Consider the following 14,843-nt stretch of genomic DNA (forward strand, 5'->3'; position numbering starts at 1 on the left):
TGCTTTCTGTTTTAAGTGCATCTACTGTGTTCAGTGTTTGGTATGCAATTTAATGACTCTCAAACTGCCGTATAAAATTTGGTCATGTGTTGCAATCACAGAAATCCAAAATTCCAAACCCTGTACATTCTACAGCAATGTTTTCAGGCTCTAGTACCTTCAGCAATGCCCACTTCCATTTCCACTTCCACAAAGCTTGTGTAAAAAAACTAAGCTATATACTCAATGGCATTTTGCACCAGAATACCAAATATCCCAGGATACATACTGTAACTAAGATGATATATGATTTCATCTCTTAAACATTTTTAAAATGTATTTTGCTGCTTGGACCGTATTTAAAAATACTTTACATGGTTGCTACAAGCTTGTGTACTTTCAGGAAATTATTTGCCCTTACATTACTCACAACGGCTACTTTTCTTAGGGCAGCACATGTTAAATGTAATGACTTTGGCAACAAGCCTCAAACTCATTGTATTCCTTATAACTGGTATTATCTGAGAAAAATCCAGCAACAATTTATTAATATTTATAGTCAACGTACTTTAATACACTAAACTCACTGTAACAGATAGCCTTTCAACGTGCACTAACACCTTTTACGTAATGAAATATAACATTAGCACCTTTCTCACTCGGATTTTAAAAGGACTCCCACTAGTTGTATCTTTTCATGTTATTTGAATACATTATCAGGCATATACATCACATGCTAATGAGCCCATCATTCATGTTTTAAGGGATTTTAACATGCATCTTACTCTTCAATACAAATCAATACACTTCTCATGACATTTCATTTTGTCTGAGAACCTTTAGTAAATGACAGTCAATGTAGTTTAAAAACCAGCATACATTGCAAATACTAAAAACCATTTCAAAATAAAATGTATCATGGAAATATGAAAACCAAGCTTAAAATATAAAACAACAACAGCTGTTATTTCAGAAGCATTACCACTGTCAAAAATATGGAACTATAATTCTGACTGTCTGCATTCCCTTGTCACTGTCAAACCTTGTCAAAGGTTTGTGTCAAATTCTTCCGACCTTGAAAAGTTAGTTTATGTAAAAGAAAGAAGCCAGAGAATTCTGTGACACGTGAATTCATAGCTGCAATGGCTATAAATCTGTTTAGAGCTGCAGACTGAACAGACATCCAATAAATAAAAGAACCAATCAGAAACATTTACTTAACCATGTATGTGCCTGTAAAGCCAAGCAAACAGCCAACAGCAAAACAGAAGAATATACCCTGCCCAGATGATCTGCTATTTACCTAACGAAAAAAATCATACAAAGAAATAAGATGTGATACAAGTCTAAATGACGTGATACATATGTCAAAAGGGCCATATCATTCTGTAACAAGGAGATACAAAATTGATTATGAAGTACAATAACGCTGTTTTGTTCTTTCTTCTTAGCAATGTGGCATCACCTGAATCAAAGCACAACACTGGGCCAGCAAACAAGGGATTAAGTTCTGATGTCAGAAACAAAGTACTTAGAGAACAGCTCAGCAAAAGCTCTTACCGGGTTCTAAGGGGGATGGATAGCCTACATTTGATTGGAACTAGACGTCTGGATTAGATCATCCTGCTTTGATTTAACAAGGATATCAAATTAATTCTGCAAGGGTCTCAGCTTTAGTCACGAGAGGAAAATATTTTGCACTTTATCAGTGGCTGTAGAAGGGGTCTGTTTAAATAAAAAAACACAATGGCTATTTTGACATGGCTTCGCATCTGAAGAAACAATGCAAATAGCAAAGCACATGGGGCAACATACATCTCCATATTCATTTCTGTATTTTTTTAACTAAGATCAGAATGCTGCCTATTTATAACATGAATATTTATTGGTACCCTGACTTGGTGACGTGTCCATATTAAATTCAATGGTATACTGGAAAGTTAAAACACGGTGACCTTATTTTGAACCTCTTTATATCAGTACCTGTAAAGTAAGGTTTTTAAATATGGCTCACATTTCACACTGATCGTTGTACTGCCTTTTCCTCAAGACAACACCAGAAAGACTGGTCAGTAGTAGGGATGCTTAACAATAGAATGGAGACGTTGTAGTGGAATGAGAGCATTAAGGATCTGGCTCCAACAAATGAACCAATATTAACACACATCCTACCGTAAATAATTATTTGTTTGAATAAAGTTCATGTATAACTATTGTTTGCTCTCAGGATTAGAAATTCGGAAACATAAAGAGTGTTTTTTTCCCATCCCAGCCTGTGCTAACAGAAACTCAATACGAGACTGAATGCGAGGAATTCAGCACATTACAGTAATGTGTGCAATGTTACTGACAGATTAGGAAGTGAGGAGGATGCCAAATTAAACAGATATATGGGTCTGGATGTGAGCACTGCGATGAAACACATTGCAAAAAGGAAAACCTCAGATGCAAGAGGTCAAGAATAGAAAGGAAGGCATCCAGCTGAACTCTGTGCAAATCTGCTCTCTCATTGACCTCTCATCTCATTGACAAAGCCTGAGCAAAGAGTAAACTAGAGGAAGGAAAACCAATGCAGGAGACTGGGTGAAGGCAATAAAATTACTGTACATGATAGATTATGCTACGAGATGAAAAACACAGAACACAGAACAGCGCAAACTTGCTCTGTCTATTCGCTGTCATAACTGATTACTTAGATGCTGTCTTTATTACTCCTTGGCACTGGAGTCATAAGACAAGTCATTTGGAATATTTTGTTTGAACAATGCCCAAACATAACCAGACACAGCGCCGTTTTCATAAACACTTAGACTCTCCAGGACATAAATTTTAAATTAATTTTTTTTGTATTTTTAAAAAATGCCCAAAGGCAGCAAAAACAACTCCAGATGCATTTGTTATGTTCTGGGAGAGGGTGCATTGCACCGACAGGTTAGGAAACGACAAGACGGGAATGAAGCAGCAGCGCTGCAGGCACAGAGGAAGAGCATCACTGGAAAAGAAAACTCCAGAAGAACGAAAACAGAAGGGTGGAAGGAAGGAACATTATCTGCCCAACGGTAACCAACGTTGATCTCAACCAACACAAAGTGGGACAATGCTGTCAAAGAAAGCCAGGCACCAGTCTTTGAAAGAAAGGTGAAAGCAGTTTGAAAAGGCACATGAATCAGCTCAGAAGTATTTGAAATGCATTCTAAATATAGCACATTTGATATATATATATAAACTGCTTTAATCTATCCACCTAACTAAAACCCCAGAAGAATCCAATTTATGGCCCTTTGTTTGGACATTTACCTTTTACCTACCCAGGTAATTAATTTCTGTGTTGAATAGATTTACTATTTTCCCTGCTTTTGTCCAAATCTGCCTGCAGTGTCAAAAGCCCAATATAAGATAGCTAACCCAATGCCTAATTATTGGTTGTAATACAGTCACACTTTGGAAAGTGAGCACTATCAGATAAAGTGGCCGTTTTCACATATTGAAACAGAATAAAATGTTCCTAGATAGAGACATGTTTAGTATAATTTTCCACATGTTAATTATTGTACATCTAAAGCTGCTATAAAAGACCACACTCAATGTAACCCTGGTTAAAATGTATACAATTTTACTGTCATTTCCTTCTTTGACATAACAATTTGCTGCATTAAAGTATGGAAAAATGTTATTTTTTTTACTATTTGAAAAATACATATTTTTCCATAATTCTGAGAATCAGAAGTGACGATGCAGGACTGAGGATTATCTAGTCATTATTCCAACATCTTTATTCTTATTGCAAGCCATCTTTTCACTTGATGAACTTGAACAACTCGAATGGCATCAAAGTTATGCTCAGGTGTTCTCTTTCTGGACCCTGGCATCATCAGCCACCAGTTCAGTCAAGATTACTGCATTAACTTTTCCTTTCCAGTCTCATAGGAAGGACATCTGCAGTTTGGAGCTCTCTGTGGAACTCAAGTCAAGACCTGTAGCTTGGCAGGAAATATGGGAATTGAACAATGACTCAAGCCTTATCTAATATACCATACAGAAATAGAGCAAAATTCAGAGAAATGTTTCAGGACAATACACACACATAAATACACACAAATGCATTTTGTTTCAAAGGTCAGAAATAGTGGTGAAGTCATTTAAGTTAATAATTGGTCTAAATAAACATCACAAAGTGAAGTGGGTAAAAAAGACCATTTTCAAAATGAAATCACGTCATTGTGACAGACTGGTAATTTTATTTGTCTTCAGCGATAAAAATAGACTCACATGTAAGCAGAAGTAATGCTTCTAGACACGGAATGGAGTATCCATGGAGATGAAGGGTTGCCACAGGAATGACTAATATAAAACTATCTTCATTAAGAATATATGTTGGAGATTTCAATTTACTGTCTCCTTTTTTCAGGTAGGTTGTTGTGCCTAATATTAGCAAATCTGAATGTCTGTATAGACTATTGTTCCATTGGAGTGCAAGGAAAGTACGGGGCTGAAGGCAGACAGGGAAGGAATGACAGCAGTTGCAACACACAGAATAAGGACGCTATCTGAAGAACCACCAGGCCATTCCAGCTCCACAGCCAATGTACACAAGATGAGAATGAAAACCTACAGTAGCTGCATTGACAAGAACAAGCCTTCTTCCATCTCACACAAAGTGTAGGCGAGGTAATTACCTGACTGAAACAAACTAATCAAGTATTTAATAGATAAAAATAACACTACCACTGCCATCTAGTGTTTACCTCCTCTGTGAACTTGCTGAAGTCAGCAAAGTTGGGCTGCTGCACTGGATTGTGGGGTTGGGTTTTCTCAGTACTGGCAATGAAAAGGGGCATCTGAAACACAATTCAAAACAGAAAGCCAGGCTGCGTTTACAAGACAGATTAAAAACAATTCACGGGCTCCCATCATTTTGTCAACAAACTAACCCTATGCTAACAGAAACAGTAAAGTTTCGGAAGGACCGTCTGGACACTGAAACGGTTATTTTTTAATGGAATTGCAATTAACAGAAGCTCAATATTAAGCAAAAAGTGAGCTATTGGGATGACACTCCGGCACCCTGCAGGTCAAGGGGCAGCTCTTACCTGTGCAGGCAGGGGCCTGGGTGGGACAGCTGGAGGAGGGGGCAGCCATCCACTCTTGTAGCCTGAAAGGTTTAGAAAAGGGTTTCTGAGGCGTTTAAAACATTTAACATCACTGCACTACCTCCAGGACACTGGATTCCCAGCCTTATTCACGGAACTATAACACTCCAGTGTTCGGTTAATACATTAGAGACTATTATTAAACGTGTTAACACCTTGTTTTGTATTTTATTTTGTCACTGTAGATTTACGCAACAGATTTCATGTTCAAGTAGGGAGCAATGTCAGTGTGCAGTTTAACAGGTAAAGGTTCATTCCACACTGAAAGGAAAAAAAAAGAGACACAACATTTCGGCTGAGGAGCTTTCCTCAGCCTTCCTCTTCTTCACATAGTGTCTCTTGTCTTTTCCTTTCAGCACAGCTTTAATCTGGTTTTATCTGGCACCAGGTACCTTTTGAAGTAAATTTTCTAAGAAGAGCCCACTTCTGTTTTCGTGTTGAATTCAAGTCACCAGCTTTGCTTTCTTCTCAAACCAGCTGCCGTGTCGTGATGCGGCACAGATGATGGAGGGCACAGGTACCTTGGCTGCTCTGCTGAAAGAGCTTGTTGAGGTCAAGGGAGGAGGCTCTGGAGTGAGACTTCTGCGGCCTGGGAGGAGGAGTTGGGGGTTCCTCTGTCTTCTTCATGGCATCATCAATAGACGTGCTGGAATACGACCTAAAAGGGAACAGCAAGAGGAAGCAACTCTCGTTCACATAAACCCAGCTTCAGGCTTTGACTAGAAACATTTTTCTTAGCTAAAGATATACACCCTGAACTTTACACACCAAACTACATGTCCGGGTCCAAAAGCTCAAGCCCTATTGCCTTGTCTTCTTTATTTGAAGATTGGGTTGCATTAGTAGCTGACATGCCCACTTGGCAGAGCTGGGCAGGGTCTGTCTTAGTTGACAAGGGCTCTCCTAGCTTTCAGTGAAACAATGACTCCTGCAAAATTGCTGAGTGCGTGCAGTCTTGCAGTGACAACAGTGAGAGATGCACTATTCCTCCAATCAGTGCAAACCCGCCTGTTAAGCATGTCTAACTTTAAATGTTATAGTCCCCTGTTGTGCTTCTGTAGAATTAATTTCTGAAAGTAATTTTGGGAAAAAATATAGAACAGACACTCGCATAAAAGGACATTTTCTGTTATCTACCTTTTGAATGAACCTTATAGTATTGTCCATTTTTTCATTTAAACCCTTCTCTCAGAACACACATGACCGAGTATGTCCATAGGTGACATATTTCTTTAAACTGAGAAAGATTTCTTCTTCTACAGGGTTACCTTGGTCTCGTTCTTGATTTTATTTGATGACCTCGAACTTGAGGAAGACCTGTAACACAAAAGTTATAGCATTATGGTAATTGATACAATTACAAAATTCCAACAATATCTCGGCTCTCTTTACATTAAATAAAAACATATATCTTTCATTTCAGAAGGGTCTGACCACCAATATTTCATAATGCACACCTTTCATTTTCCAACTTTTATTTGAGAAAAACACTACAGCTATTAATATGGATCACAAAACATAACATTTTTCACAGTCAGTATCCTAGCTGTACTGATGTACAACAATATGCATAACCTAGGATGGTAAAAGTTTAACATTTAAGGAATTCAAAAGTAAAAAGATGTCTTATATAACAGATTTTCTTGTGGTTCTGATGTCAATGCAATCTTGACCCCCATTCTTATACATAGTTATAGCATCACAAACTTCTTTTGTGGCACACAAACATTTTAAGCTCCCTTTTTTTAAACAACTCACAATGTTTGGTTTATTCTCTCAATATTTACAGAGAGATGGGGAAATGCTACACCAAATGGGGACCTGAAACAAAATATCTGCAGGCGCACTTCAGTTCGCCTTTCAGGGGTTTCATACAAAGCGAGGTATGTAGTGCAGTTAAGCGCTCTATAATTAAAATCAAATGACTCAAATTCAAGCTGAATGCATGGAAAACCATATTTTAATTTCTTAATCTCTTGCAATTATTATGCAGCACTTCATTTTGTCTAACTAATTTTTCCAGTCGCGTGGAAGTACTCATTTTTCATTTCAGTTTTGGACCTGTCGAGGGTTGCCTTTTTATATAGGCTGCGATACCCACCTTCCTTTCTTGTTACTGAGTTTTTAAATAATCACACGAGGCAGAGAGTAAAAATGAATGGATGAATGTCATGCCAAAACGTTTTGCCCCACACTTCATGTTCTTGAGTACTACAGTTTCATCATGTGCTTCTAGGTTAAAGGATACATTAGTTCTCTGTAGAAATTTCCCTTATTAATCTTAATTAACCATTAACTGTATCATAACATTTACTCTGTTGGTACAAGCAGATTCTCAGGCTGGTTCAGAAGGGCTTGCTGATAAAACAAAACAACACAAAGTTAAAAATGAGAGCAGGCCCTTAGGCCTATCATGTAGCCATCAAGGCCATTTGGTATGTAGTAGATAGTTGTTTCAACAACCTCATCTTGCTGTCTCTTGAGAGAAGCCAGATTACCTGCTTGAACAACATGGCTGGGTAGTTTGTTCTGTACTTCAACAACCCTTTGTGTAAAAAAATGCCTTGTGTTCTCATTTTTCACTACACCTCCACATTGCTTCCACTTGTGCCCTCTGCTTTGCGTTTCATTTTAAAGAAGTCCTCGAGGCCGACTCTGTCAGTGCCTTGGAGGATTGTGAAGAATGATATCAAGTCTCCTCGAATCTTCTCTGTTTAGGACTTGAAAAGGTTCAGTTCCTTTAGCCTGATGGTGTAGGGCATTCCCTAAAGAAAAGTTGATTTCTCTGGACTGATTCCAGAGGAGCAATATCTTTAACACTAACAATAAGTAAGAAAATTAATGAAACCATAAGAACTTTCATCTGAAAGAATTACCATGATAAAATCTTAAATTGGTATCTCTTACCAAGGACATAAACAAGCCCCCAGCGATGTTAACCTCTGTTACATGGAGGTAAAAGATAAGTCCTTTGGAATCACATGAAAGCAACCCAGGAAAACACCATTCCAAACTTAAATCATCACATTCAAACACTATTATGTGAAGGGCTAGGGCCAGTTGAATGAGGACTCCAGGAACGTTATATGAGAAGTAACTTTCTATAATCTTATTCTCTCTCGCACACATAAAAACATCTGGCCAATATTTTGGGGTATACAGAGGATATGAGAGATAGTCTTTAAAATACCTTACAGTATCAGTTACAATGCAACTGATGTAAGGACCTGAGCTTAAAAAGAAGATGAATGGTGCCAATAAAAACACGGTATGCCCTTAGGCATGTATCTAAATAACTTTCACAGCAATAGTACTTCCCATGCAGAAACGTTTCCCTCCTGCTGCTAGTATACATGAAATCCAGTCAAGATGCTTGGAACAGAGATGAGAGATTTCATTGCCAGTATTATTAATGCTTTGCCATGCTTCAGAGACCAGTCGGGGTTATGTCTTCTCTACAATGACAGTTGACAATGGCCCCAATGTTGATTCTAAGGGCAGTTCTGCCAGGATGCCATGATAATCTATTACTCATCTCAAGTCTCTTTTGGATAAGCTGAAAGATATAGTTTATTATATGTCAGTCAAGCAGGGGGATTACTTATTTATAACCTTTTTCTGTCTAACTCAACACATCTGATTTTGCCAAGCAGTAGGTCACAGTAACAGATCTGAATAAGGCCAGAAATCAGCCTGCTTTGACTAACTTCTCCTCATGTTACCTTTTGCTTCCACAGGTAAACCATCTCCATCACTAAGATGTAAAGGCATGTGTTGTATCTTCCCAGGTATGAAAAAACAAGGTTTTTGTGCTACCAGAGATGAGCTGTTAAAATCTATAAATCTGCACTATACAGTGCCATGAGTCCAAGTAAGCCCTGAACTTGTAGAGCTCAGTTTGGTTTAGATTACAAATGAAATAACATGACTGATTGTTAATAAATAATGAAGCAATGCTTAAGTGTTACCTATTTTATCAGGAACACTGTCCAGAGGTTCAGTTGGTGTCTCTTGAGGAAGAGGAATTCTTTTTGGACTCAGAGCTTCAAGAAAATCAAGAAGACACTATTATTCCCTATCAAAGAAAAATACCATGAAAGACAGATACATATTTAAGCATTTTGATTAGTTCCTTCTACTTAAACCAGTCTGTAGCACACGATTATGAGTCTTGCTGATACTACCGTATGTGATATCCAGGGCACATCCAGTCTATGTACTGTAAATTGCTGGCTATGTCCTGGAACTCTGATGGACTCAAATGGGCTTTTGGAAATCTTGGTTTACATATTATACCAATGACCCAAAGGCCAATGAGAGCAAGGGGTCACTAAAAGATGCATCTGTCCTCTACCTAGACATGACCTGTACTCTATGGGCTCCTGGATAATAACATACCTGTTTCATGCCAGATAAGTTGAAGCAAAAAAATTGTAGCATATCTCTATATTAATGCCAAAATTCAAATGAATTTTACATGTGTTTCAGACTTATGCAACAACAGAATTGCCTCTTTGTGCATGGTTTACTGTAAAATATGCACCATAATAAAATGAGCCTACAGTATATGCAATGAGTAATGTAATGAGCGTAATTGCTGTATTATCTAATCACAGTAAGTAAAATAAATGAAAGATTCATTAACATTGTCAAACACTCTATTCAAGATAAATGCCATTCCATGAGAAATCATAACACTGATGCAAAACACGACCACCCCCTTATTTGGATGAACCCTGCTGCACAGTTATATTAAAGTAGAATTAGTTTATCTAAACCAACCTTTGGTGAGTGTGTTGAAAATAGTCTTAGAACTTAAACTACCATATTAAAAAAAAGTCAAAACATAGATCTATTGTATATCTGTGAATGAGCTGCAAAAAACCCAGAATTATTTAATTCCACACTAAAAAGCAAAAAAAAAAAACTATTTACACTGTGGAAGCCAAAGCAGACCTTCACAGCCTGAAGAAAGCTCCACAGCTGAAAGATTGCAATTAATTTTTCTTTCAGCATGGTATTAACCTCAATCGGTTGCTATGCAAAAATTCCATTTTAATGTCTTTTAAAGTGAATAATCTTTCAAATCTCTGCCCCTGAGAATCTCAAAATTCCTTGCTTTTAATTAAAAAATTTGCTTATTCATTAAAGAATAACATTTCCAGCTTTTGAACACCGTTAAGAAATAAATTATTAATTCTACTGACTTCTGAGACCATGAAGGAAGCTTCTCTACATCCCCTCTGAGGGCTAGTCAGCATTAGTCCTCAAGGGCTGAGGTCCAGCAGCCTTAACCAGATCGAATTAACCAACTTAAAATATTAAGAAAATAGCTAAAATCAAAACTTAAGGGACCATGAGGTCTTAATATGGCTGACGTTGGTTATCTTTTCTCTGTAAGCTGCAGACCTGTAGAGCTTTACTTTATTTGAAAAGAACAACCTCACTTCTAAAGGTAATTATAAAAGGCACTGATCTCAAGAGTCAGGAATCTGTGTAAACCTGGAGTTAAATACACCTGGAACAAAGGTAAAACAGAAAGCTAATGAGTCACATAAAAAGCATTACCACTACTACCTGACTTGGAGCTTTCATCTCGTAGATCTTGCTTTGAAGTGGCTTTCTCAGATAAAGAAGTCTGCATTAACTCAACTTTGTTCTCCTCCTGCAACAGAAAGCAAAAATAACCCAGAACTTTTATGGACATGTACAGAAAATGCAACAGTACACATCAATTGTTCATTGGGCACAATCTGTACCGTACATGATGCCACTGCCATTTTAATTACTGTATGGCAGTTGGATTTACTGATTGTTTGTTCCCTGTGAACGATAAAAAAAAATCATGTCATATGATTTCATAAAAACACCAGGTGCTCAGTGTTTGGCATTTGATTTGATTTACAATTGGGATGATTAGAAATCTGCAGAAATAAGACATCCAAAAGACATGATTTTAATTAGTGCAAGAGAAGTGAAAGATATAACCATGTCTTGCTTAAGTAATTGGGAATGGCCAGGTTATCATTGGCATGATTGGAGGCAGCCTGTCTGGGAGGGACATTGCCCGGAGAATGAAATGTTCTGCTTCAGCACTTGGCAGGCTACTACAAGAAACCCAGAATCTGGCTCTGTGAGGGACAGGCCACATCCTGGAAGGCAGAGGTCACAGCTCCAGGCTCAGGATGATCTAATCATTTTCAGACTGCAGTGGCTACAGCACAAGCAACTCTGGGAAAAATTAAACCATGCATCAGAATTATAATTGTAGCTCCACGTCTGCATACATTTGATCTTCATGCTCAGGGGCCATATGGGGGAACTCTTTGACAGCTGAGAGAAGAAATTGCTGCCATCTTAGGGGCAGGGGACATCTGAGAGAGCGGTAGAGTGATTTATTCAGTTATGAATGACATTTTCTTTTTGACATAAGCTGACAAAAGAAAACGCACGTGGAGAGATGGTGTTAAATGGTACAGTATCTTGGCAGCTGTTTTAAACCAACTGTGAGCAGCCAACTTTCACCATCTGACTGGAACTGCAAAAGAAATGTGGAGTGCTGTCCAGTTTTCATTTTAATAGTATGTCACGGATCATACTGGAAGCATAACACAATTCTGTAATCTACATGGTGCACATTTGCTAGGAATTTGCTTAATATCCACCCATCCATTCTTTTTCTAACTGCTTTATCTAATACAGGGCTGCAGGGCAGCCAGAGCCTTTCCAGGCAAGTGACAGGTGCAAGGCAGGATACACCCTGGATGGGACGTCAGTCACACACACTCACACCAGGGCCAGTTTTCCCAGAAGCTAAATAACCTACCAGTGTGTCTTTGGACAGTGGGAGGAAATCAAAGTACCCAGAGAAAACCCACATACTGTAAACACGAGGAGAACACATACAGTAGACTCGCACACAGATAGCACCCTAGGAACTGAATCCAGGTCCCAAACTCTACAAAGCAGAAACGATAACCACTGGGCCATAGTGCCACCCATTTTGTTTAAAGTCTATTTTAAAAAAATATTTAATAAAACTATTATGCCAGAGTGTGGCACCTGTTATGTATATTGGTATAAAACTTTCCAAAACAGTGACTGATATGGAAAGAAGCTTTTGTTCTGTATGAATAGTTAAAGGGATGTCATCAGTAAAAAAAATCATTATACTCACAATAAAATGTTATGTACTAAGGATGATGTTGACCATTAGAAAAATAAATACCTTGCCCTGTCTTCTTAACTTTTGTTTCAGGAAACGGTTCTAAAACTAAAGTCATTTGAAGAAACGTTTATTATTATAAGCAAAGGTGAGTAGTGCTTAAGTAAAAAAAAAGCTCAACTTACATGCGAGGTAGGGGCAAGCTCTGCTTCCTCAAAGACAATAAGTGGCTCTGTCCCCTTTTAATCCATAAACACACCCACACAAAATACAGATGAATTAATTATTAATCAATTACTTAAAGAAGAAAATAAAGCGAACAGCAAAATATTCAGATTTTTCATATAATGCCTTCATGCAAAGTTAAACATTTCACCTGCTTTTGTCTGAATTTGTATTTATTTTAGTATCTTAAAGGGCAAACAACATTTACATAATAAAATCTCAAATGATATTACAGCTTGGTTCATGACTGGCCCAAACTGTAAAGATTAACAGATACAAAAATGTCCAAAAACATTCAAACTGCTCTTTCCTCATCCTGTGGTGATGTCCTACTAAGCATTCAGCATAAACTTTAACCTACCATTATCTACCAACATCTCTCTGTGTACAGTAGGGAGTAAATACTGATCATATACTGCGGATACAATACTGCCGCTTATGAAGTAAAATTAGAAACATAAGTGAATAAACTGAAGCTTTCCATGTAGATTGGCTTGTTTTGCACTTGTCTCATCAGCATTAGTGCAGCTGCACGAAATCTACAAATGTACATGCATTTGTGGACGTGGAAGCTTGTGAAGAATACACTTCAAGAAACGCATAGCTGATCTAATCAGTTAAGTAAAAACTAATTCTGGACAGCCCATACTGTACCAAGAGCACATGACTAACCTGAATAGGAGACTAGTCCACGGGAGAAAGGAACAACGTAGAACAGCCAACAGAAACTCTATACTGTATGCATTCACCACATGATTTATCACCATACATGCTAGTGCTACTGGTGTCAAAAGGGAATATGCTGACATCAGGCCTTCTATATAGTTCCAGCTATGTGGCAGATCAAGTATAATTTGGTTGAGGTAAGCATTATAACAAGTCCTACAACCTATTAGATAAACAGTCAAAGCAGTCACCATCACGACACTGAAACCCCAGTCTGCTGGGAATTGCTTTAGTGACCTAATGTCACAATTCACATCTGCCCAATGGGAGCAACAGGTTGTGCGTGGAGTATTCACGCAGCACCTGTAAACCAATAGGTTTATTGAATAAGGCAGTATATCACACTGCGGGATATGGAAATGACCAAAAAATGACAGGACATCTGAAAAAATATGACATACCAAAGACCCATAAATGAATGAAATTCTCAAGTGTAAAGTGTGTTATGCATACTGTTATAGTAAAATAAAACTACATGTGCTTGATGCAATTAGAAAGCTAAAATGGACTGGTATTCTCTCAGGGAAGCTGTGCCATAACATGTCTTTCTGGTGATGTAATGTTCCATTCTGAACAGCTGCCGCCCCAATTTCTCAAAAGACTTAGAACTACCTCCTGTACCACTGTTCCAACAACCTGGAAGAGGTGTTAGTGGGGTCAACAGGGGGCACTGACCCTACGGTCCATGTGGGTCCTAATGCCCCTGTATAGTGACGGTGACGCTATACTATAAACAGGCACCGTCCTTCGGATGAGATGTAAAACCGAGGTCCTGACTCTCTGAGGTCATTAAAAATCCCATTGCGTTTCTCGAAAAAGAGTAGGGGTGTAACCCCAGCGTCCTAGCCAAAATTCCCCATTGGCCTTTACCAATCATGGCCTCCTCTAATCCCCATCTATGAATTGGCGTTATTACTCTGCTCTCCTCCCCACTGATAGCTGATGTGTGGTGAGCGTTCTGGCGCACTATGGCTGCCGTCGCATCATCCAGGTGGATGCTGCACATTGGTGGTGGTGGAGGGGAGTCCCCATTACCTGTAAAGCGCTTTGAGTGGAGTGTCCAGAAAAGCGCTATAAAAGTGTAAACAATTTTCTGTGTGGTAGCAAATGCTCTGGTATCATCTTCATTTAATTTCAGTCAGACTGTAAACTCCTGCTCACTTATCCAATTGTTGTAATATACTGCAGCCACACTGCAGCTGATTAACAATGAGGATTAATTCATGGACATATTAGAATAAGTTATGTAATAGGTCACCTTCTCAAATTTACATGAGAAAATCCCAAAGAGAACAGTACTCTCACCTCAGTGGGGGCTGGATCTTTTTGCTGTTGAGTTAAAGGCACAGACTCCGAATATGTCCCAAAGAATGCATCATCACTTCCAGGTTTAGCAGGTACTGGATAAAAACAAATGTGCTGATTGCATAGTGTTAAAAGAAATTAAACATAGAAAGTAAAAATTAGAAGCAGCACTTTTTCTGCTTAATGATACACAAAAAATCTACATTTTGAATGCCGGGTCAATATGCATTTACTTAATGATGGTGAAAAAGACATTTTAATCTGTAAAGTATAATACATTTGGTACTTTCATT

General features: G+C 38.2%; 1 protein-coding gene across 3 annotated transcripts in view; it reads right to left on the reverse strand.

Moving 5' to 3' along the window:
• The window catches only part of reps2 (RALBP1 associated Eps domain containing 2), a 65,949-nt gene that overhangs the window by 15,401 nt on the left and 35,705 nt on the right, over window positions 1-14,843 (reverse strand). For 2 of the 3 annotated variants that reach the window (XM_069178904.1, XM_069178906.1), the window contains exons 10-17: window positions 14,551-14,645; window positions 12,480-12,533; window positions 10,707-10,794; window positions 9,098-9,172; window positions 6,398-6,446; window positions 5,651-5,787; window positions 5,070-5,131; window positions 4,725-4,817 (exon numbers count right to left, since the gene is read on the reverse strand). In XM_069178904.1, coding sequence (XP_069035005.1) covers window positions 4,725-4,817; window positions 5,070-5,131; window positions 5,651-5,787; window positions 6,398-6,446; window positions 9,098-9,172; window positions 10,707-10,794; window positions 12,480-12,533; window positions 14,551-14,645 — 653 coding nt within the window. The remainder of the gene's footprint in view (window positions 1-4,724; window positions 4,818-5,069; window positions 5,132-5,650; window positions 5,788-6,397; window positions 6,447-9,097; window positions 9,173-10,706; window positions 10,795-12,479; window positions 12,534-14,550; window positions 14,646-14,843) is intronic. The other variant, XM_069178905.1, reaches the window with a different exon arrangement.

This window comes from Lepisosteus oculatus, chromosome 15 (assembly GCF_040954835.1).
Source record: "Lepisosteus oculatus isolate fLepOcu1 chromosome 15, fLepOcu1.hap2, whole genome shotgun sequence".
Lineage (NCBI taxonomy): Eukaryota > Metazoa > Chordata > Actinopteri > Semionotiformes > Lepisosteidae > Lepisosteus > Lepisosteus oculatus.